General features: G+C 39.6%; 2 protein-coding genes across 2 annotated transcripts; both read right to left on the bottom strand.

Moving 5' to 3' along the window:
- Positions 1-1224: 1224 nt before the first annotated feature.
- LOC104935463 (protein FAM117A) lies at positions 1225-9165 on the bottom strand. The gene is made up of 8 exons (XM_019270885.2): positions 8397-9165; positions 7363-7508; positions 6617-6712; positions 6120-6236; positions 5563-5691; positions 5243-5432; positions 4017-4188; positions 1225-3097 (listed from the first exon to the last, which is right to left on the bottom strand). The coding sequence occupies exons 1-8, from the start codon at positions 8518-8520 to the stop codon at positions 2806-2808; spliced, it is 1266 nt and encodes a 421-aa protein (XP_019126430.2). The 5' UTR covers positions 8521-9165; the 3' UTR covers positions 1225-2805.
- A 3620-nt stretch (positions 9166-12785) lies between these two features.
- On the bottom strand, positions 12786-24594 carry LOC104935464 (RUN domain-containing protein 3A). The gene is made up of 11 exons (XM_027283337.1): positions 24246-24594; positions 20145-20260; positions 19580-19707; positions 18280-18365; positions 18099-18188; positions 17915-17995; positions 17430-17595; positions 16939-17096; positions 16702-16821; positions 14133-14233; positions 12786-14019 (listed from the first exon to the last, which is right to left on the bottom strand). The coding sequence occupies exons 1-11, from the start codon at positions 24350-24352 to the stop codon at positions 13877-13879; spliced, it is 1296 nt and encodes a 431-aa protein (XP_027139138.1). The 5' UTR covers positions 24353-24594; the 3' UTR covers positions 12786-13876.
- Positions 24595-25197: the final 603 nt, after the last annotated feature.

The raw sequence follows: 25197 nt of genomic DNA, 5'->3' as shown, positions 1-25197 counted from the left end.
TCTTCTACGTCATGCTATTCACATTTATTCACATACTACATACTATACTATATACTATATTCACATACACCTAACAATCAATCAACAGTACCTGGCCAGCGCGAGGCCTCAAATGGGATATACTCAAAGGGAAGTTGCTACTGAGCTTAGAGTGTCACGGAGTGTCATCAGCAGGTAATCGATGGTCGAGGATACGTGACAAGTTACTGAGACATTAAATATTTTTGTTGTGGTATACCCACCACTGTTGTTTCAATAAATAGTTTGAAATAAAGATATTACTGTTGCATGCTTCAATTAACTACTTTCATGATATAATATCACTGTAGCATGAACTTTTTACATTTACAGGTGTGTCATTGCAGATGCCTTGTTTGAGCAACCAGGTGACATTCAGCTCGCCTCAGGTTTTTTATGTTAACCAGGAGGTGAAAGAGGCAGGACTGCTAACATAGTTCCATGACTCGTCATCTGCTGATGAAGACCATGTGATATAACTGAAAGCCGCAGCGACAGTTACGGTTCTCAAGGAAACTGTTACAGCAAACAGAATGCAGCTCGATCTGATCAGCCTGAGGGAGAGATAAGAAGTGCTGAGCCACTATTTACAGTCGTGACATATCAGCTCCATCAGGACTAACTCAGCCAGCAGTTAACTTTATGGTTTTCACCTTTTCCATGCTTTGTTTTGTTTGTCTTTCCAAATAACTGAAGATTTCTGTGAAATGTCCCAAAGGCAAATATCCTATCTGACATACCAGAAAAAAGCAACTCCATATTATTGCAAGAACAATTTAAAATAGTAAAAACAGAGGAGTCACAGTCTTAAATGGCAAACTATGTTCATGTAATAATGTGGAGCTATAGCTGCAACTTGTTTTCCTTTGTCTTCTGATTATTATTACAATCTTAATGAACCATTTTGTTTATATGCCACAAAAATAGTAAAACAAGGTTGGTTGCAATTATCCAGAGATCAAGGTGGCAAACTGAAGAAACAAATGTACAGTTGACTGTACAGGGAATTATTTAAAATGAAAACTATAGTTTCACAATGTAAACCCATTCTGTTCATGTAACAATGTGGCAAGAAGAAGCATAGTGTGTGTTTTTTTACCCTTGTTCTGACTTCACACTGACTCAAATGAGACCAATTAGAAATTCAGACCAGAGCATTAAGAGTTATGACTTAAGACCAGTTTAATAAATCACAAAGACAACATGTTATGAATCATATATTTATGTGGACAGAACACAGAACCTGAGATAAACACATCCACAGCATCCACACAGAGTCAGAAAACATTGAATTTGAGGCTTATTTGGGGGGAAAAAAAGACAATGTTTCACCATGTATTTCACCAGGATACTAAAACTTGAAGTCAAACAATCAGACTAGTTAACTTTCTATCCATGTGCACACACATAAACAAATCTCCTGTCAGAGACGATAAACCCAGGACGAACGTGTGGAAGAAACGTCTTCTCCTCCATATGAAAACCCTCTCCTGGAAGTGCATAAAAATCCACCCGATACAGTATCTCATGTAACACCTGCCTCAAATATACTGACGGAACAAACTAAAAGTAACAGGATTTTTTTTTTAGCTTATGTTGCAGGTAATTGAAAAAAGATGTAGAAAATACACATTACTACTCTTAAAGTACAAAAGTGAATATAAAAATAAGAATTGCGACTCAAAAGTAGCAGTTCAATTTGTGCAAACATGTCTACCAGAAATAAAACTATTTGAACATCAACTTGTCAGCTTGGCAGAAAGAAAAAAAAAACATCTTTAGAGAAACATTATGGATGACAAATCTACACCACTAAAACTGGTTAGGTAGTCAACTAGGCTGTGAAACCTCAAAACTATAAACATACCATTAAGCACACATCTAGAACATCAAGGAATAACAGGTTGTTTTTCTTAATCCATCAACATGCACAAGTTACTTTTTTTTTTTTTTGCAAGTAAACAAGATGACAACAAAAATAATCTGTACAATATTTAAAGCAGGAATGCGTGAGCCGAAGCCTTTAGGTACTAATGCTACCCAAGTCCAACAACTGAAAAATTCCCTTCAGTCTACAATAATCAAAATGTGATTTCATTGTGGGGTTTTTTTTTGTTAAATCAGGTAAATAAAAAAGTACCCAACTGATTTGTCATGCTTTGTACACCAGCAACACGTGCAGGGTCAAGTTATGTAAAACATTTAAGATGAATTGTAGATAAATATCTTTGAATACTTTAAAAAAAAAAATTATCCAAGAAGAGTTTTTAAACTTGACCCAGACTTCTAATATTTTGGCCAGAGATGACACACTGCAGTCAGAGTTTAAAAAGCAGTATAGACAAATAAGTATATGTCGTGGTTTCTTTGGGGAAACTGAAACAAAAATGTGCAGCGAGCGAGGTGGTCAGTCATGCAACAAATCCCATCTCACACAGAGTTAAGAGGAGAATGAGTGAGAGGTTGATCACACAACCTAACACTCGTGTTTGGCCAGAAATATCTTTGGATTATTAAATCACAAAACCAAACTAATGGCCTTAATTAAGGAATGTCAATGCCCGAAAACCCAAAACAAGTAGCTCATAAAGCACATCCATCGGACTGCGTACGAGTAAAATATTTTTTTTTTTTTCAATATTATTATTTTTTTTAAACATAGGATTATTTTACACCTGTATAGAAAAAGAGAGGACCTTCCCTAAAATAAAGCGACACCAACAAATCTGTCCCAGACCGCTGGAATATCTGCATTATGCTTTTTTTTTTTTTATTTTGCAGCTGTGATTAGAAAGCGAGGCCCTCCCCTGAGCTTTCTCCCATCACAGCAGCGGTGGCAGGAGGATCTGGAGGAGCGGCCCGGTTGCCAGAGGACGTTACCTGGCAGGAGCTCGTTCCCTGGCTCGAGCAACTGCCTGCTGGAGAGACGGAGAGGCTGCGGAACAACAGGTCCATGGAGGGGAGCAACGGCTTGAGGAGGCTGACGGGGCAGAAGGCTGAGCCCCCATGGGGGGTGAAGTTTACCTTGTTGGGGTCTGGGCAGGAGGAGATGAAGGCTGGCTTGAGTTGGTCTGGAGTGCTACAGAAATAAAGGAGAGGGGCTGTTGAACAAATACATCTATACACATGTTCAACATATACGAATAAACTAAAATGTAGGCACTAGTATGGCAGGCTTCATTCTACATAAGACAACAAGATATTACAATGTGTAGTCTCAGGGGGGGAAAAAAAGTAAAGTAAAAATAATTGCAGCTGTAGCAGAAGTAATATACAGGTTGGGTAAAAAAAGGAGAACTTAAAAACAGACACACTTTACATAAACACATAACTGAATACCTTTAATTTCCTCCATTTCTGTTAGTAATTCTAACCTTATTTTTTTACTTAACCTTGACCAAAACCATTTTGTAACTTTAGAAAAGTCGGTAGACTTAAAGAGGAGGTTTTAAATGTCTAACCATCACCAAACTTGTTCTAGGACGTCAAATAAATGCCTGGTTGTGTTCATAAAGTCATTGTATGAAGACACACTGATGCCCACCACCAGAGGGCATCCACACACTGAATCACTTAGAACTGATGCACTACGTTTGTTCAGTTAAACTGACTTTGAACACTTAGTTCATAACATAAAGAGCTATTTGGATATTTTTCAGTGCAGCAGGTAGGAAAGGCATCTAAATAAAACAGACAGGTAACTCATGTAGTTAAAAAGGGGAACGCCACTTTTACACATTAAAGTCTGTTTACAGGTCATGGATAGTGAAAGGTTTAGTTAAGGACAAAGAATGAATGGAATAAAAAAAAAAGATTATATCTGATTGTGCTGCATACTTTCTTGAATAAACAGTCCATTGTGAGTGTGACAACATTATATACGAGTACAATGCTAAAGCCAGTGAAGTTCTCTTTATAGTTCCTTGAACCCGATGATTACTGTAGCTGTGGTTTAAAGCAGACTGTCAGTTCTGTTCAGATGCATAACAAAAACGTACCTGGTTTCCTCCCAGACTCGGACCTTTTCGCAGCCCTCTGGAGGTTCCCTCTGGAAGCAGCAACTTTTGTTGGGTCCTGGGGAGGACGACAGCAGCAGGGGCAGGGAGAGGTCGGCCTCACTCTGGGAGGAGAACGGCGACAGGAGGGACATCTCTGCACTGTCTATCACACCTGAAAACAGGCAATATGATCAGAGTTTTGAGCATTAACATCGTGAATTTTGTCACCGGTATCAAAAACAAATATCTTTTGTTTAATTTTGAGTGATTTACTTAAAGTATTAGTACACACAACAACTAAGTATTTTCAGATTTTCACTTACTAAGCAACAAATGTTTCCTTCTTGGTTGTTAAGAATGTGTGAATGCAGTCTGTGTAACACCAAATTATGAAAGTGTGATCTCTACAGTGTAGCAGTCTGTCCAGTTAGATTACCGTCAACATGAACTACTACCACATACTTTTTTCGTATGTGGTAAAACGCTTAGTTTCACAATCAAATATAAGCACACGAAAACGTGATTAAAGATTTTAATCACTTTAACTTTGACTGTCAAGCTATGAAAATTAGTTACCTTTAATTAAGTATAGCAAAAAAAGCAAAACAAAAGCACAGATATGCTGGTATTATATCTGATATTTTGGCATGTGAGGAAGAAAATGTAGCTCAGAAAATTTGTGTTTCATTCCAGATAATTATGTGTCTGACTGATGTAAGAGAGTTGTATGAAGGAAGTGGTGTTAAACAGGGTTAAAGTAGCACGATTCCCAGCAACTCTGTGTTTAAACACATAACAGACATGAGGACAAAGACACAATATTGACTGTTACATGACCGGGCCTTGAAAAAAAAAAGAAATTCCAGCCTGGGACTGCTGCAGAACTTTGGACTATGACTGCAAATGAGCTTTGAACTATTAACTCCTGTTTAGTTGTGATAGCATCCTGTTGTAGCGTTAATCATAATGATAGCCGACATTTGAGTGAACCGTATGTATGTGGGTTTATGAATACAGGTTGTGTCAGGGTGGTTTTCTGATTTGGAGTAGCTGCAGCAGGTGTGAATGTCACACCAGTTCACTTTTGGTCTTCCTTTCTATATATTAATCTATTTTTTAAAGCTGTGTTTTGAGGCACATGATTTACTCAGACCTCCAGTCAAACATTTCCAAACAGTGGATAGAAATTGGAACCCAGTGAATGAACACATTACACTTGAACTAACCTTGGTGCAGATCCAGAGGTACATCTTCAGTGTTGGGTGGGGAGATGGAGATGTAGGTGGGAGGAGAGCTGGGTGGTGAGCAGGAGGAGGAAGAGGATGACAGTGGTGTGGTGGCAGGGTCACTCTGAGATCCACTGCTGCAGCTCTGCGGAGGGATGGGAGCCCGGTGACCGTCTGGAACCTCAAGGAGCTGATAAGACAGAAGACACGTGTGTTTATCCATCAGCCACTGTGATATTAAATACTACCTTTCAGGGGTCTCTAAAAATCCTGAATCTGATCACATGTGTGTGCTGTGTGGGGGTGGAGGAGACGGTTACCCTGTGCTGAAGATGTGGTGGCTGGCAGATGAACATGCCTTCCAGCTCCTGATTGAGGCCTTCCACGCTGCAGCGCAGTCGAGGGACCAGTGTAGACAGGGGAGCGAGGGGGATGGGAATTGGCTGAGTCTGTGGACACAAAAACAAGTTATAAAGAATTTAGGCTGCATCACTCAGTACCTTTGAGCGGACCAAATGTTTGCTTTTTTAGACAGGTTTATCATGTTTATCATGTCACCACGCCTAAAGTAAGTCTGAAACCGCCTCAGCCCACTGGAGTGTGGCACCACGGACGGTGCAGACCAGCTGTGCTGAAAAGCAGAACTACGCGTTTCCTTCTGAAAAGCAGAAGCAACATGATGTAGTGGTCTTCCTGTTGCTTCTGCGTTTTATTTCATTCGCTTCCTGCAATGAGCTGCACTGCAGAGCTCACTCTGATCATTACACTCGTCATCGCCTGTCTTTGTTTTAGTTTGTCTGTAAAAAGCGTACACAAACACATCTATATGAAGGAAGGCAGTGTGGTGTGTTTGTATGTGGTGATGATGCTAAGGTACCTGAGTAGTTCCTAAGCTGCAGCTCCCCTGAGGATAGCTACGCTGGCGGTCCTTGTCATGCCCCCCTGAGACTGCAGGTTTGTTGCGCTGCTGCAGCTGTTGTTTTAGTTTAGCGATCTGTAATGAACAGAGGTTATTGTCAGTCAATCAGCCGGCACACACACACACACAAAGGAAGTCCTTGAAACTCGAAAATGTCACACGCTCTACAAGAACGTCTCCTCAGGAGGCGTGTTGTATGCATTTTTAGCTGTAGATTTTCGGACAGTTTTGATAAACGATGTGATGAGGAGTGAGATCCTAATGAAAAAGTGGAAGTTTCATTGCAGATGAGATCATCTGATCTCCATTGTTGCTCAATGCTGTCCAAGTAATTGAGTCAGGCCTTTTCAAGAGCTTGCCCTTTTTCATACAAACATTCAAAAAACATCCTGTTTAGCAAGCCCGTTTCTTTTTTTTTTAGCCATACATGTTGAGCAATACAGGCAGAGATTCACCTCTCGCAGATTTTCAGCGCTGCCCCATGATGCTGAGCGTTTGTGACTGCTGCTACTTCTCCTGTTTTGGGACTTATCTGTCCATGAGTCTGGAGTCTGGGGATGAAGAAAGCAAGTGTAAGTTGTATACTTCAAATTAGATCACATATGACTAATAAATAAGCATACACGTAGATTACTGAAGTCAGAAACTGCCTTGTAATCATGGTGAAATCTAACTGTTACATTCAAGTCACATATTACATCAGGACTTCACACATATTTCACCAATTGTTGCACACTTAGCACAGCTTTTCATGCTCAAAGGCTGATCTGCAGCCACATCACACCATCCACACCCACAGACTTACAGAAGAGCGAAACAGCAGGAGAAACTGAAAAACAGAAAAAAGAAAGGGGAGGATGTGGGCAACCAGAGAGCAGTGGCGAGTGCCTGCACACACAGAGCAGAGAGGATGGGTGCAACCAAAACGGCCTCATCAGCTGACTTCGGGGACTGTTCTCATGGCTGTGGTTCTCACTCTGTAATAGCTGTGCAGGCACTGGACACTCCCTCACACTCTCAAACTGTCTCCTAGCAACTTCTTTATCTGCAGAAACTGAAAACTACGAGTCGAACCCACCAGCCCGACAGAAAGTAGTGCAGAGTAGTCTAAACTCTGCTAATAATAAATGAACTACAGCTCTGATTCAAATGCACCAAAGTCATGTTCACACTTAGGGAACATTCTTGATCCTGAGCTGACCTGGGTGGATTTGTCCTTGCGTGACAGGCTGCTCTGGCCCTCTGGTTCTTTCGGCCAGTGTCCCTGCAGGTACGGCCCGATGATGGCATCAAGAGACATTGTCCGCCTCATGCCAGAGCTCAGCTGATGTGGTTTGGCCTTTCCAGCTGTCAGACGCAGACAACTTTTTATTTAACATGCAGCAACAGATTAAATTATCCTGTTTTTTATTTATTTATCTAACTAACTTGCATCAGATTGTAGCTTTGTAGATCATTATTTTCACCTAAATCTCAGAAATGACACATAATATTACTGGTATAAAGTACCAAACTAAACAAATCATACACTAATATGTTACATTAGTCTAAAAAAGTGTAATACAGTTACAGGGGGCAAGTTTTAAGCTACTTTATGTCACCATTAACAACATGTGGAGCTTTAATAGCCTCTGAAACATGAAGATTTCCTGTTTCAATAAACAGGCTCAGAGGTGGAAATTTAAAGATGTCTCCCTGCGTACTGCATTTTTATACTTTCTGCTATTTAATGTATCGATATGGTATTTCCAGATCAATCAAGATGAATAGAAGCATGTGTGGCAGCTATAAACAGATTTATAGTAGTAATAACTGCTGGGTTGTAGATCTGTATGCTTACATTTCTATATATTTTACTGTTATATTATTTAAATTAAGTCGATTTTATCGTTTAAAATTCAGTGACAGTATGATGTCATACACCCATATAGTATACCCACAGATAAATGCACATATTAAAAGAATAAAATAAATAATTTAACAATGAATGAATATCAAAACTTTACTGACTTTACTGTTTTATGACTGGATGCTGCTACAGATGTTTTCAAACCACTGGATCTTTACCAGGTTTTATATATATATGAAGTTTAAAAACTAATGAATGAGTTAGTGATGTGGGTGTAACTGATGTGAAACCATGTTTTAAGTGGTTCACATTTCCCGTTTTGTCTATCAAGTTTTTAAAAACACACATTGATCCACACACAGTCTGGCAGGTGTTTGAGCTCATACCTGACTTTCCATCCCTCCGGTTGGGTCGAGGCTTGCTGGCCAGCTGATAGGGAATAGTAGCCTTGAGGGGCTGTGGACCCAAAGTGGCTCCCCGGATCTGTCCAACTCCACTTCGGTTGGACATCTTCAAACAAATCTGGGACTACTTAGCACCTAAACTTACTGGGAAAAGAGGAGGAGGAGGAGGAGGAGGAGGGAGGGAGGGGAGTGGAAAAGCAATGGATGTGCTGCCTGGTGGAGATCTAGGGGCGCTGTGTGGTGCTGGCTGGCTGGTGGAGTAACGTTACCAGCTGCAGCCCTTCCTCCACTGGTGATGATGACTACTCAAAACCGTTACAAAATTCAGCCTTGAGTCATTCAGAAAAACATTTCCAGCTACCAGAAAAAAAGCTTAGCTCGATGAGATGAGACAGCTTCAGATCAAGTCCTCGGCGGTGATCATACTTTTCTCTCTCCCTCTCTCTCTCTCAGGCTTGTGTGCGGGTTAGCAGCCCAACTAGCCAGAGCAAAGTTTCTTTGTGAGGATGTTGAGATATTTTCACCCCGTTGTCGAACAAGGAAGCAGCTCCACTTTCAAAAAGTCACTTTAACCTTCAACTCCTACGTCTTCTGAGAAAACAATAAGGTGTACTTTCATGTTTTTGTTTTGTTTTTTTCTCTCTCGAGGTTTGGACCGTGGTGGTTCTGGTTGTTTGGCCCAGAGAAGTTGCGAGGTTGCTCACAGTTTAGGTTCCCCCCCTCGGCTGCAAACACTTCCACCACCACGCTGGTGTGGATTTAATTATACGGAGGGGGGGCTGGCCTAGCATCGGAGCTTACTTCTGATTGGTCAAAGGGCTGGTTTAGTTTCAGAGCTCACTTCTGATTGGTTGGTGAAGCCCCTGACTCGAATCCTATTGGTCAATCCGCCATCAATCCGTCAAACTTCTGGACAATGAAACTTGCTCTCACCGCCCACCCCCCAATTCATATCTCATGTTGAACTTTCTTTTAAATTCGTGTTGAAATTAACAAAATGTCAGACATTTTAAGTCTGAAATCGTCATTTTGTAAATATATGAGCTGCTTTAAAAAAACTTTATGAATGATTTAAGTTAAAGTAGCTTACATTCTTAAGTGCAGACCTGTTGCCCGTGTTTTTAAAGGGCCATACCATTGTGTTTACTAACTACAAATCATGCATACCAGTGTTTGTCTTAACTTTTCTTTTCTTACAGCTACAAACAGTTCATGCAGGAGGCTTATTCCCAAGAAGATGATTATTTATGTATTTCTTTAATCAAGGGAGGCCAGGCTAAGACAGTCAACACATAGCAATCAAGAAAAATAATAAAAGTGCAATACAAGCCATGAATTTAACAGTGTCAGTTAAAGCAACAACACCCCAATGATTCAGTCTCCAGGTCTTTCAAGAGTGTTGACTGTTGATGAATGCTGAACAGAACCGGTTTCTTGCTTGGAGCCATGATTTCAGTGGTTTTGAAGCATTCATTTAACCTCTGCTTAATATCTTCACATCACATTGTAACGTTCGGATGTATGTGCACACTATATGAATGAGCGTGTCTGTGTATCCGGTTGATATTTCAGGAAATGCAAAAGTTATTGTAAATTACATTTGAGGGATCCCATAGTTTAATTTAATTCAACATGTTATAGATGGTTTGATACGTTTTAAATTATTTTATTTCATTAAACCACTACAGGAAAGTCAAGTACCACCAGTCGTACTTGTACCATAGTTTGACAACCAGTTTTTGTATATATTTTCCCTGCTTTAACTGGCATAAACTGGGCTATCGGTTTTAGTACAGCATGAAAAATATCTATGCATACTCGTGAAACTTGATTGATTTGTGTAATCCATCACCAGCAAGCATCAAGTCCACATTCATTTTTGTTAGTGTTACATTGTTGATGTATGTTGATGCAATATAAGAGCAGATTGATTAGAAAAGTCTGCAGTGCATTACCTCATACCAATAATGGGGTTTGACAAAATTGAATGCAGACTTGATGTTCAGTGTGATGGATCACACAAAGTACAAAGCAAGGTTCTAGAGTGCACCGAATAATAGATTTCATCATACCTTATAAAATTGATGGAAACCTCTTCTTGTATACCGAAGAAGTCTGAAAATTGTGCCAACATTTCTAAAAACATTGGAGCATTATTTGCAGAATGGTTGGTTGTCATGTAAAATAAATGTGAATTTGGAGCTACAATATACATTTGTCATCACCTTCATTCAATCATTTGTTAGCTAATTATTTCATCATACTATTAGGTCACCCAAGGTGGGTGTGTGTGCACCATCTGGGTGGACTGCGGTTTTGGGTGTTATGGGTGCGTATGTAAGACAGTGTGCATTGTGGGAGATAAATGTCCTGAGTCTGTGTAAAAGGGAGTGCCAATGTTAGGACATAAGTAAAGCGTAGAGATAACATGCATGCACTTTTAGGGACAGATCTTAGACCAGCACTAAGGCCCCCAGTGTCGCTTCACTCAAAACCAAGCTGTCCCCAAATCTACACTTATGTACACGAGACCTCGGGCCATTCTTAGATAACATGTTCGTGTGTCTGGCACACCAGGATGGGAGTGAATGTGCTTTATCACGAAGGGGTGAAGTGCTGAACCATGTGGCCAGCAGCCTGGTCATCTATCTACTGCAACTCCACCCAACAATTGATGTCACGTTCACAAAACAGCCAAAGACAAAGCTAGAAAACCCAACTTTTCACAACCATCCGGTATCCATTCATTTCACAGCTAAGCATTTAATTGGACAGTATGTCGATCTGGAATGTGTCTCCTGCATAATGCATTTCCAACGTTTGCCAAAGGACCATCAGCTGCTGTTTGTTTAGCTCTGTGTATTTGTCTGTGTTAATGAATGAATGATCCTAACCTATGACCTCACGGAGGCTATTTCAAACCCATCTGAAGAGAGACGATGTCATGCTTTACAAAGTTAAACTACAAAGGGGAGACATGAAAACAAAAAGTGGCCTGGGCAGAGGGGGAAGGAGCACGTGTTGCATTTCTTGGACCTACAGTAAATGAAATGGCTGAGGTCAGTAAATCTTATTTTGCCCTGTCATTCATTTCAGGTTTGTAATAAATTGACACAGCAGTTTCAGAGTGGCCAGAAGGCAATTAACATGACTTGCAGAAAAAGGATACAGCTGAATGTAAATGCAGAAGTAAGTCATGCACAATATGTGCATGAGCAAGGCCGAGAGTGCTCGGTCAGGCATTTACAGACACAGCAGTGCTTTGAGCTAAAGGCTAACGGCATCATGATGACATGATGTTTAGCAGGTTTTCCATCTTAGTTTAGTGTGTTATTTAACAATAATGTACAAAGTTTTATGGCAATCCATTCAATTATTGCTGAGATATCTAAAGTGTAACTAAACCCTCTGCTGTCTGCTAACTCCCTCTTTCAAAGAAAATTTAAAAAATGCAGCAGAGGACAGTTACTATAGGGGGTGTGGCTTTATTGCCAATGACAGACTGACCACCATTCAGTGTGAACAAGCAGAAACCTCCATGGCTGAGAAATTAAGCCAATGCGGAAGTGCTAAAAGCTGTAGGCAACCAATCTCCATAAGCGCCTGTATTAAAATGTCTGACGTACACACACAGCAGAAATAAACATGTTTACAGCCTGGTTCAAAAAACAGTTTTGGTCTCTATAGATCATTTTTTTCGTTCATGACAACTGTACTGAGGATGATTTTTTAAAAACTCACCCATTCAAATTATATTAAGGCTTAAAGTTATGCCTAATTAACAGTGTGGCCACTTGAATTGACAGGTAAGTACAGATGGCTTATTAGTGAACCCAGACATCATTTGGCCTGCCTCAGGTCCACGTCTTTGCTGATATTTAAATTATCTAGGAGGCCTATGAAGCAGTACATCCAACATGGCAGAGGCCAGCGTCACATATTTTCGGCTTCAAAATGGTGCTTCGGGAACCTGCGGGTGACGTCACTCATGTTTTGTCCATTCTTTGTACTGTCATTGTGTGTGGCAAGAATACAAGTGGAGGTGGCGGAGGTTGGATGGTGAAGAAAGCCACCATACATCATCTGCCGCCAAAATCAACCAATAGCGACATTCAAAGGCAATAGCCATGTAGAGGGAGGTAGCTATGCATATTTATAACACATGTAGAATTTAAATATTTTGCACTAAACTGTTGGAATATGGATCTGAATTGATAAACGCCACCGCCACTGGTTTCCATCTGAAAAAAGTGGTTTGAGGGTTTATTTACACTTTAAGATGAGGACTGATTGACATTAGCATTCTCAAGCAAAAAAATAAATTAATAAATAAAAATATATACATCCATTAATGTTTCAAAAAAAGGCAGTTTTATTGCAATTTTAAATAACACAACATATCCCAACTCTCAACAACGCTGCATGAGATTGCAATTTATATGAAGGTAAATGATAGAAGTAAGTATGTAATGACATGAATTATAATATAAAAATAACAGATCATAAGAAAGAAAAATTAAATGACACGCATACGCACGTTGCACATTCACTATTTCTCTCCTGCTCAAACTACTATATCAAGCCAGGTTTGTCGAAAAAGACAATGAAAACATTCATTCTGCATAGTCACAATGCACTCTGCATTTGTATGCAACATATGTCTGTTTTTTTTTATGTTCACATTGTAATGGCTCTGCAAACCTTGGTAGCCTGACAGTCTTGCATGTCACCACCTAAAATCTGTATCTAACCTACTGTATGATTGAAGAAGGCCTAAACTGTCATTCACTCTAATATCATGAATCTGCATCTGTTACTGTAATCCATAAACAATCCTCATCATAAAACAGTCTGGCCACTTTAACTCGTTAACACATTATAAGACTCCCTTTTGTTATCTCTCTTCTAATAGTGTAATATAATATGGCAAAAACATTGTTTCTGTTCCCTAAAAGTTTATAATAGCTCATCCGTCCTGCACTGTCAGTATTATGCAAGAGGCAGAATAAGATACACTGACGGACTGATAAGACACAGACAACTTGACAATATCGAACAACCCTACAGTGAGTTTTGATGAATGTGACCGGTACAGACACGTGACTGTAAGTGCACAAAATCAAGCTTTGCGACGTAAGAGACGTCAAACTTGAACCAGTTGTTTGCATTTCAGGAGGCTTAATCATGTCAAGACAATTAAAGACAGTGAAACTGAAGGAGGCCGCCAGGCAGTAGAGCAGCTATTCCTGTATCTTTGTTGGACAGTCCCAGACAGAAAGGCTACTTTTTCGCTTAAAAGGTGTAAGTTGAGAGAGAGCTGGGCTCAGAGTGTAAAGGTAAAGGGACTCACGCAAGGGCCACGAAAGAGAGCATTTGTCCGCCTACCAAAAGTAGTCTTTTTGTATTCATGTTGAATTGTCTCAGTGTCTGTTAAGTGGTTGGCAGTGTTTCTTTGGTGCCCCCTAGCTGGGAGAGAGGGCAGGACTGTTCTCTGTGCTGATGTTAACCAGGCACTCGCTGGACTTGAGGCTAGCCAGAGACTTGCAGCTTGGGAGGGAGGCCAAGGACCCACACAGGCCCATCATAGAAGGGGTGTAGTCCTTTTCTGGAAGAGTGGGTGGGATAGACATACAGAGGAAATGTCAGTTCATGTATGTTTACTCACTTATTATCTGACGAGAACACTGTGGTAGAGTGTGTGACTGTGTGAAATGTCACCTGTGCACCAGGCTCCTCCATTCTGTTTCCCCTCTGTCCTCTGGGAGTCTGAATCCAGGCTGATCTCTACTGACAGCAGCTCTGTGCTGGGGAAACTCCTCCTACAGGTCAACAGAAGTTCAGGGATAGACTGAACAATACAGCGGTTCAACAAACAAGCAGAGTTCCTCCAAACAGGCCGGAAAAATTGCCATTTATTAAATTAATGGTAAAGTGGATTATTAAATCAAAAGAATGTTGTTATGGACCCAGGAGATGCCACCTGAAATATTATAGACATTTGAAGATGCTGAAACCATTAATCGATAATTCAATTAATGGATCCACTGAAAATATACAGGCAACTATTTTGATAATCAATTCCTTTCATTTTTATTTTATGATGATTTTTTTTTGTCATATAATACAATACTCTGAATATCTTTAGGTTTTATTGCACAAAACAAGTCAACACATCAACTCTGCTCTGGGAAAAATAACTTGATTAATTAAGAAACTAATCCGCAGATTAACCAGTGATGCAAATTACCATTATTTGCATCATATTATCTTTTTAAAAATAGAATATATATATCATATGATGACAATTAAACACTATAATTATTCCAGTTGCACATACTTTATATATAGACTGTTGTTTGTGTCAAACAAAGACTGAAAAACACAAATATATTGTATATAGACAATTGTAGAAGTACTCAAATAATTTATGTAAAAGTAACAATATCACAGTGTGAAAATATTCTGTTACAGGTATTACAAGTAAAAGTCCTACCTTCAAAATCCTACTTGAGTAAAAGTAAGTTTTGGGATAAAAAATACCCATACTATAGTATCAGAAGTCAAAGTGCTTCTTATGCAGAATGGCCAATTTCAGATATGATATCACAAGCTGCAGCTGGTAAAGGTGGGGCTATTTTCAACTACTTTATATAGTGCTGAGTAGCTTAATCAATAATGATAGCATAATAATTATGCTATTATAATAATTTATTAGTTGATTTGTATTTTGCAATAATAATATGAATCTGCAAATAACTAGTGACTACTGTTGACAAATATTGTCTTCCTAAATGTAGTAAAAATAAAATGCAACATTAAAGTGAAGTACAAGTATCTTAAGAATTATACTCATGTACAGTATTTAGGTCAATGTACTTAGTTACATTTGCATGCAATCTACAGTACACACATATGTGCAACATAATATATCTATGAGTAGCACACATGCTGTGTGCATAAAATTAAAATAACTTAGAGAAGCAGGAATTTGCCATATTGCAGGCTACATCCTTCCTTATCACAAAATCATTCTCTCCATGATAACTGCTTGTTGATGATATAATGCAGAGTGTGTGCACGCCTGTTTCTCCTTCAATTACACTGGGGAACACAATTTTTGTTGAGTTAGGTCTGACAGCTGTTTATAACTAATTTTTGGGTGTGGAATCCAAAACTGATCTCAGTTTTTCTCTATCACGTCAAGTTTTTGAACTATAGGATCCCACTTTTCTTTAAAAAATATGAAAAATACTGTACTTAACAGATACAACAGATATGTGCTTGTTTGTTGAATCCTCGTGAAATTCAAAACAGATATGTGCTTGTTTGTTGAATCCTCGTGAAATTCAAAATCTGTATCATTGCTGTCACTGCGCTCTTCAACATCACTCAGATCTTCTAGAGGAGGTAGTTGTTTGAAAACTGGCACTGGAATTTCAGCTGAATAAGGCATTGGTTTTATAGCTGACGGTAGATTAGGATATTCTATTTTACTTTTATTTTTCTTGTTAAATCCTGATCCTGAATCCTGATTTTTCACTAAACAAAAGTAACAGTCTGTGGATACCAGATGCCAACTTTTCACATGTTTCTTTGGTCCACATCTGTAAACTCTCGACACACTGCTTTTTACTTTAAAATGTGCAAAATAAGCTTGTTGGACAAATGCACTGATGTTTGCCCTCTGACTTGAAATGGTGAAACTACCATAAATATAGCAAAAGGAGTCAGGGTTGTTTAGGCATTTACGACGAGAAGTAGCAGGAGCAGACATGATCTGCAACAAAGGAAATAAAACACTAGATGGAACAGTTACAAGCTTTGAAAACTACAAAAACAGCATAAAACGAAACAAAACTTACAACAGTATGCCCATGGTTACAGGGTTAAGAGAAAAGCCAGAACAAATCCTCTTAATTCCTACTATGCTGGCTTTCTGTTTGCAGATATTGATAGTATTGACCTATTGGGAGCTGCACACACCTCTCACCACACTGTCTCAATTGTGACCACGTAGCTGTAGATGAGTCCAATCGTAATCAGCTGGCAAGTCTTATTACAGCTAATCAGTGGAATTTTGCTTATGAGGAGGGTAAGCTGTGGAGAAAAATCTTGACGTGCTAGAGTAATTTTGGAATCAGCATGACAATTTTAGTTTTAATCAGCATAAAAATCTAACTCAACAGAATTGTTCGCCAGTGTTATTTCCACGAAGAAACAAAAACCTGTTAAATTACTCGTGCTATTGTAAGTTAAGTTATGCCAAGGCACAGACACTCAGTCAAACCTGCGGAATAGCTTGACGTCGTCTTGGTTGTTGTATGACTGAAGTGCCGGCCACTGGTTGACCAAAGGGATTGAAAGGTTTTTGGCCAGGTGGTTGGAGTCACATGGAATCAAGCTTGTCCTGATAAACATAAAGATACAATACATTACTAAGAAGTAATCAAATCCAGACAAACGCTTACAACTAAACCAACTGAAATGCTTATGATGAGTGAAACCTGGAGTCTCTATCACTTACAGTTGCTCCTGGAGCTCCAGGACTATGGCCTCCAGGTCCTTCTTCTCCTGCAGGCTGTGGCTCTGTAGCTCCTCCAGCCGGGCTTTTAGCCTTTTGTTCTCAGTTTCGGTGTTCTTCAGCTGGGACTCACGCAGGCGCACAAGCTCCTCCAGGTAACCCTGACAACGCACATCCACACTGAGCGAAAGGAATCATCCACCCTCGGATACTCAAATTAAACATGATCCATCTGTGATGCTCATTGTATTACAGAAATTATTCTGTGATGCTGTGGTTTAGAGGCTGCCTACTTTACCTCAGCCCTATGCAGCAACAGCAAGCACAAAACATTCAACGTTTACATATTCATCATATAAGAGTAACTTACACTCTTTGATAGCACCAGCAACTGTGACTCTCAATTTTTTTGCTTTTTTAGCAAATGAGCCCTTGTCCCAAAATGTCAAACCGAAACATAATTCCTGGTCAAACACAACAAAATGGAGGCTCACCTTCTGAGCATTGACGATCTTGAACCTCTGCTCCATCTTGCGACATTTTGTGCTCCAGCTCTCCTCGTCAGTGACCAGGGGGATGTAAGGGTGTTCGGGGATGCTGTCATCGCTTGTGCTGCTGTCAACACTCTGTCGATCATCGTCATCACTCTGGTAATCATAGCTACAGCAGAAGCAGCCAAATTATTTCTTTTCAAGAGCCCAGCATCGTTAATGTTATTAGTAACACCTGCGCTTTTTTTTTTTTTTTACTATGACAAGTCAAAATGTCTGCTATGAAAAAAAGAAAAACAATTCAACTTCTATCTTGTGCAGCACAGTAATAAATGATGATGATAATTGATTTGTGAATTATTATTATCAAAGAGGAATTTCTGCAACTGTTTAAAGTGGCATTATGACAGCATGGTATCTCCAAGGATATAAAACATAGAGATATTATACCAAGTATAATTTTTTTTACTCAGAGTCAATGAACATACCTTTGTGTGAATTTCAAGTATGGTGTGTAGTCAATCACGGCAGAGGATTTCCCATCCAAGGCCTCCCCTTTCAGGCAAAAACTATGGAAGAGAAACAACGCAGAAATAAGACAAAATGCTATACAAACCTATCTAAGATGATCAGTTTGATGCATGAAATGTTACAGTATTAAAGTCTCCTCACCTAAAGTCTATGGCTCCAAGACCTATGAGCATCCCTGTTAGAACCTGGGCTTCCTCTCTTAACACGATGGCTCCTTCTGCATACAACCTCCTAAAGAACAGAGACAAATACAACCAGGTGGTAACATGGTACTGAGTATAGGATGGTAAAGCAGGATAGTTCAGTGTGTGGGGCCTCTAACCTGGTCGTTCTGCTGTCCCTCAGAGCAGTGGCGATGTATTCAGACAGCCTCTTCTCCATCAGGGCTACTCTTATCCAGGCTCGCCCCTGATGGAGTCACCAGATGTTAGGAACGTAACTTAATGTGAAGAATGACTCAGCATGCTCATGTACAGCATGTGCAGCTGTTTACTGACATTATTGTTGGACACACTGAAGTCTGCTATTCATAAAAACTCCTGCGAGAGGCTTCCCGCAACCCAGACCATCAGCAGATCCACTTTAATTATGTACACAGGACATATTTAACCCCTCGCAAACTCCACTGTATGAAGTTGATAGCTGATCCTTTGTGTAGCCTATGTTCTATGAAGGCCGTTGGCACTTTTTTGCATATGATGTGGAATTGCCCTCCAGTTTCACAGTTTTGGTCTAAGGTGGCAGCCAAGCTTTCTGATTTATTATCAGTGACCATACCAGTGACTATACCTGTCCTTTTGCTAACTGATTTGTCAGAAGTTAATATTACTAAACTCAAAGCGCACTGTATTGGCCGGCTGCCACGAAGTTGATGGAAACCTTAAGATGGAAACCTCCCCATTCTCTTACCATCAGACAATGGGCACTTCCCTTACTTGATGTCTGGTTGGGAGACTCTGTGTGTATGGATGTGTGCGCGCGTGTGTGTAATAGTCATACACTCCGTATGGATGTGTGCGCGCGTGTGTGTAATAGTCATACACTCCATAGGATGTTAGTTACTTAAGAGATCGTACCAGGGTGAGGGTGGTGTTGGGGTGGGGCAGGTGGGGTCCTTTTTTAAAAAATTATTTATTTATTTATTATTTTTATGTGCTTTTTTTTTTGGTTTGGTTTGATTTTGCTTGCACCTATGAGGTGCAAAGTTAATGTAATTTAATTTTTACAGTCAATTTTGTACTGTTTTCTACTAATGTCAATTAATGAGTCTTGTCCTTTGGTTGTAACTTGTATTTTTGTTAAATAAACATTTGATCACAAAAAAAAAACCCCTCTAACTTTAGTTTAGTTACATATTTTCTTTGTTTTACTTTTGCTTGGCTATGATCATTACAAAAAGAATGGGAACAGCACTGATAACAGTGATGCAATGAGCATTTATTCTAACTAGGGCAGGTGTTTTAAATCAGGCCGATCCAAAGAAGGCCTTCAACAAAAACATGTCGACATGTCAAGAAGCCAACAAGCACAAACTAGAAGAATAAAGTAAGTTTTCAGAGTTTGATGTTCCATTTTTCTAAAATAGGTGTTTTCCCACGGCTGTAACTGAATGTAGGACTTGCCTTGGCTCGTGAGGTGCTGATGTTTTCCATGCTCTCAATGCTGCTGATGCAGCTGTTGGGGACTTTAGCACAGGCCAGACGAATGTAGTCCCAGTAACTCCTCTGGCCATCAAACCAGCTGCTTGTGCCTAAAAATAGAGTGTAACATGAATGTTGGAGGCATTTTCTATATAGATATATTGCACTTAACTGTCAACATGCATAATGTGTATTTGTATTTCAGTGAGCAGAAGGTGGATTCCTCAGGCAATGGATGCAGCTACAGTGTGAGAGACTTCACAAAAACAAGGAGCAGGTGCTGCTGATGGAGGAAACCCACTGTGTTTGACCAACCTTGTAGCCACTGAAAATAGACTGATGCAGCAGATTACTTATTTGTTATGTGTTGCATCTACAGCAATTTACGCTACTATATTTCAAGAAGTCTGAACTAATATATACATAAAATGTTAAGACAAACACAAACAAAACAAAATCTGCTTTTTCTTTGGCTTTCATGTGATTTATTTTTCAGTGTTTTAAGAATTTCTTTGACTTGCAATCTATCTCAAACCTGCTATGTTACCTTTAAAACGGTGGCTGAGGATGTGTTCAAGAATGGCTGCAAAATTGATGAACTCCTCAGATGAATCATCGATGGGCTCTGCTGTGTATTTCTCTAACAGCGTCTTTACTGAAAACCTAAGTGCAGAAGAGAGCGAGAGAAAGAAGAGCAATGTTATACAAAGAGTTTAGTTTCCAGTAAAAAGTCATCAAGGGAATAGATTAGTCAGTGAACAGATTAATGGATTACTGCTTTCTTTGTTTCAGTTTATGGTAGGAGGAACACGTCATACATCAAACTATAATTAAACTCTTTGGAATCTCTACTCGGTAAAAAGAAATCACATGCAGAGAAATCTAATCATGACTATTGTGTTTTGCCAACATAATGAATGTAGTTAAACAAAGTCAATGATAATAAAATCTGTAAAATGGATAAAATCAATGTCCAATACACAATATGTTTATCTCTTATTTTTGTTTGCTGATTCCTGCCCACGATCACATTTTCCTGCTATCCATTTCCAGCTGACTCTCATTTCTACACTCGGGTCTAATGTCACCCATTTACTGTGAGGAAGACGTTTATGGAGAGCTTTCAGGAAGCTCCAACAACTCAATTTACTTGTTATTGAACAGCCTGAATTTATGATCCCAGTCTGATGTAATAATGCATTGGAGGCTGCCTGCTTGTGACGCACATCGCTCTTGCCTATAAAGTACATTCTGAGTACATGAATACATTTTTTAAACAGCTAAATGTCTGTGATAAATAGTTTGAACCAGAGTTACAGTCAGGAGAAAATATTTTTAGTTCTGTAACAAAACAGTCTAAGTTATAAAGTAATGTAACCACCAAATGTCATATGTTCATACATTCACCAGCTTACAGTCACAACATGCAGTCTAATGTTCCTGTAGACTTCCATCCATCCATTTTCTGTAACTGCTTATCCCCATCAGGATAGCCTGTCCCAGCTGGTATTGTGTGAGAGGAGGGGTACATCCTGGACAAGTCGTCAGCTCATATCAGAGCTGACACATAGAGACAAACAACCATTCACACTCACAGGCAATTTAGAATCACCAATTAATCTATAAACCTGCATGTCTTTGGACCGTGGGAGGAAGTACCCGTAGAGAACCCACACAGACACGGTGAGAACGTGCAGAAAGGCCCCAGCCGGGGATTGAACCAGTAACCTTCTTGCTGTAAGGCGACAATGCTAACCTAATCTGTAAGGCCCCGTTCACCTATCTGTAATACAAATAGCAAGAATGTGACATGACCTACATGAAAGGTCACAGGATCACTGAGGTGATTACAGTTCATCACGAGGAAACATTCATGTCCAGCAATTCCATGAAAATCCACACAATACTCATTGAGACACTTAAAACTTCAAAAAGCGTCATCCTCTGAGCACCATGAATGTGTGTGGGTACCAAATTTATGGCAATCCATAGCTGTTATTTTAATGTTGTGCATCAATTGACAACCATGGCCATCTTTAAAAAGCTGCCCTGGCTAAATATTTAAACGACTGCATGATTTAATGTCAACTGTGGTGACCGCCTGTCATCGTATTTTCACTGACAGACCCTATAAACCTCCATGCTGTTGTAAGGTTTTTTTTTGAGGCAGCATCATCATTCTCCTGAAATGACCACTCCTAAATATTTTCCCACAGAATAAATAATTCAGCACTTCTATTTGCTGCAGGAACACCTGCCAAATGATGTTTGTCCAGTGACACGGATGCTGTGTGGTGAAGGCCGTACAGACCAAACAAACCTTGGTAGACATGGCCTCTGTAGTAGGAGAGACTGAATCTCTGATGGATTTTGGTCATATTTTGCTGACTCAGAGTTTGAGTTTCAGTGGCCTGATATAACATATCTGAGCACTTTATAGTGTGATGTGCGCGTGTCCATAACACAATGCTTATCCTAACACAGGCCACTGAGGCAAGTGATTTCACTCCCCATTGTTCCAAAGGCAACAATGCCTCATTCAGCTGTTCTGACTGTGGCCCGATACTGGACAATAATTGGCTGACTATCCTCAAAGTGAGCACAATCCCCTGTGTTTTCACTGTATTACAGATAGCAGGGATGTGACATGACCCAGATAGGCTCAGCAGTGGCTCAGCAGAGGTGCAGTCTTGTTCACCTGCGCAGATGTTTGAATGTGTGTATGTGAAGTGTCCATATGTCCAGTCTGTGGCCTTAAAACAGACCCATGAAACATTTAAACACTTTAGACTTAAAATCCAACTAAACATGATCAATTTGAATCTGAAAAAGCAGCATATTCAGAGACAGAGCAGACATGAAGCCAGAGTAAGACTCTGCTGCTGTGCTTATGAGTAAATGGCTGCAGCATTATGGCAAAATTTCATTAAGGTGTCTACTCTGTACTTTATCTGTATGGATGGAGAGAAAAGAAAGCTTACATTCATAATCTTTGCATGAAAAGACAAGATTAAATCTGAATTCAAACCCATGTACATTTTATTACCACTTTATTAGCTTAATATATTTGAATTGATCATTACACCCATATATACCCATATCTCCTTGTACAATAATTTAATAAGTCTGGAAAAGTAAACAAAAGATGTTTTTGCAATATATTCATGGTTTAGGTTTATTTACATCAACATTTATCACCTTCTAAGATGATGAACTTGTTAGAAAACATCTGCCAATTTACACATTCAGCAGATAAATATTAGCTTGAATTTGGGAAAATGCTTCTAGACATCTCACAAATGTAGTTCCAATAGCCGTTCTTATTTTAGCTCTTACTTTGGTCTCTACCATCTCCTGAGGAATCTCTTTAGCTGCCAGGTGTTAGGGTACACTACATTCACTAGCTAGTTGCTAACTCTACAGAAAAGTACATACGTGTGTTCACACAAATGCAGCATACTGAAGCGTAATATATAAATGTAATACTTTTATGTTTATAAATGTACATATGGTTTATATTGTTGTTTTTGCAGTCAAATGTGCAGCATGGTTGCAATTTGGCAAAGAAGAAGAAGTGGTAAAATGGTGCAATTGTCATTTCCGGTAAGTGCACAACGGCCGGCTCTAACTGAGACAACGCTGCCCTGCTGAAATTTGCACGCTGCACCAGGAAGTACATGGTGTACACAGTGTTCTACATAGAAGTGTACTAATGGTATCCCAATTTATTCGTCTAACTGCTTGCTGGTGGTCTTTAGCTGATCAGAGCTGTGAGAATGAACCAAAACAGTAACGCTGCAGGTCGGAAAAACCAAAACAATGAGCTGAAAGGCGCTAAAACTTTCCACAGAGCTGAGAGAACCTGCAGAGTCAGGTGGTAACTGTGTGTGTGATTCATCACTACTGGCAACCACATTCACATTACAGACAATCATTTGATCCATTGTTATAAGAATATTGATGAAAGCAGCTTTAAATTAGCTGGCTGTTTATATCTTACATACAAACAGAGTTCAGACTGAACTACAGACAGCATGGAAGTTTAATTTCCCATGCATGCATGTAGACTGTATGTTTATGTCTGTATGTATTTAAAGACATAAAGGCATAAAAGCAATCCTCCGTCTAAAAACCAAACAAGGTCCCATCAGGACTTGATGTACAGGACTTAAACTGATTCCCTGCTCCAAGTCCCTTGGGTGCCAGCTAGTCCTTGCCCCAGGAAGGTTGTCGTCATAGTAACCACACCATCAACGGGGAGAAAATAAATCGCACTGACAAAGATGACAGGGCTAAACTCACACAGAGAGGCCAGCCTGTCTGCGGATTGTGCGCATTTGATGCAATAAAACATTTGTAATGTAAAGGTCGTTAATGCTCACAGAGGCTCCGTGTCCGTATACAGGCCCACTGTCAGCACAGAGTTCATAAAAAGGACTTATTATGAGGATGACGTAAGGCTGCATGTCAAACTGTGTGTTATGTGCATTTTATTGTAAGGTTAGAATAAAAACATTTGTTCTTAGAAAACACACACACACACACACACATGTCCACTTGTAATAAATGCGCTTAGTCCTTTAAAACCATCACTTACATCAGGGCACAGACACTTAATCACACACAGTCTCTCTGACAATAAACTGACCTGCAGACGGTGATGAGGTTTTTTCTCTCCACCGCCACGTTCCGAGCTGACGCTTTTTTCGAGACATCTCCCATGGCCATCGCTGCCTGCAAACAGCCGGACTCCATCCAGGAGGAGGTAGCCCTGATATCAAAGGACCCCTCCCTGTCCTCCTCATTCACTTCAGGATGGCCAGAGAGAGAATGCTGGCTGCCCGCATCAGAGCCTCTGACAGCCGGCAGCAGTAGTTTGTCTTATGACGGAGGCAGTGCGGCTTGAAACATGAGATACAAACCGCAACATGCAGTGTGTTGATCAGTTTTTATTATCACTCTGATAACACAGAGGACTGAATTATATCAGTGCTCTCTCTCTCTCTCTCTGTCCCCACCTACTTTTGACGTCACCATGACGCCACTGGTCCAGCTCTCATCATGCAGACTGAACATGACGAATCTCCCCATTTGGCTTCAGTGACATGTAGTTTTAAAGCAGTATCTATCTATCTATCTATCTATCTATCTATCTATCTATCTATCTATCTATCTATCTATCTATCTATCTATCTATCTATCTATCTATCTATGTTATAAAATATTAAAAACCTTTTACTCACTGATGGATGAGTCATTACAAATACTGAAGAGAAGATAGCCACATGGGTTGCCCTGTATTGCAAAAAAGCAAAATTTTTCAATATATTTCAGACACACAATTTAGATAATGATAAGTGTACATACACCGAGGGAAAACTGCAGCTAAAATCAAGGACGACAAGGCCTAGACAGATAAACAGGGGTATATATAATAATAAATATATAAATTTATTATTATTATTATTATTATTATTTTTATTATTATTATTATTATTATTATTAATTATTATTATTATTATTATTAGTATTATTATTATTTAATATTCCTGTATTTTATGTTAAAACATTTATCTGTGCTTTTTGTTGTTACACGCTTT

The sequence above is a fragment of the Larimichthys crocea genome, chromosome I (genome assembly GCF_000972845.2).
Source record: "Larimichthys crocea isolate SSNF chromosome I, L_crocea_2.0, whole genome shotgun sequence".
Classification (NCBI taxonomy): domain Eukaryota; kingdom Metazoa; phylum Chordata; class Actinopteri; family Sciaenidae; genus Larimichthys; species Larimichthys crocea.
This window is presented reverse-complemented; position numbering and strand designations above follow the sequence as displayed.

Coding starts and splice junctions, on each gene's coding strand:
- LOC104935463 (XM_019270885.2), bottom strand. CDS start 8,520: ATGTCCAACCGAAGTGGAGTTGGACAGATCCGGGGAGCCACTTTGGGT. Junction 5,433..5,562: donor CACCACATCTTCAGCACAGG/GTAACCGTCTCC, acceptor CTGTCTTATCAG/CTCCTTGAGGTTCCAGACGG. Junction 4,189..5,242: donor ACCTCTGGATCTGCACCAAG/GTTAGTTCAAGT, acceptor GCCTGTTTTCAG/GTGTGATAGACAGTGCAGAG.
- LOC104935464 (XM_027283337.1), bottom strand. CDS start 24,352: ATGGAGTCCGGCTGTTTGCAGGCAGCGATGGCCATGGGAGATGTCTCG. Junction 18,366..19,579: donor TCAGCACCTCACGAGCCAAG/GCAAGTCCTACA, acceptor TGACTCCATCAG/GGGCGAGCCTGGATAAGAGT. Junction 16,822..16,938: donor CTGGAGCTCCAGGAGCAACT/GTAAGTGATAGA, acceptor TATGTTTATCAG/GACAAGCTTGATTCCATGTG.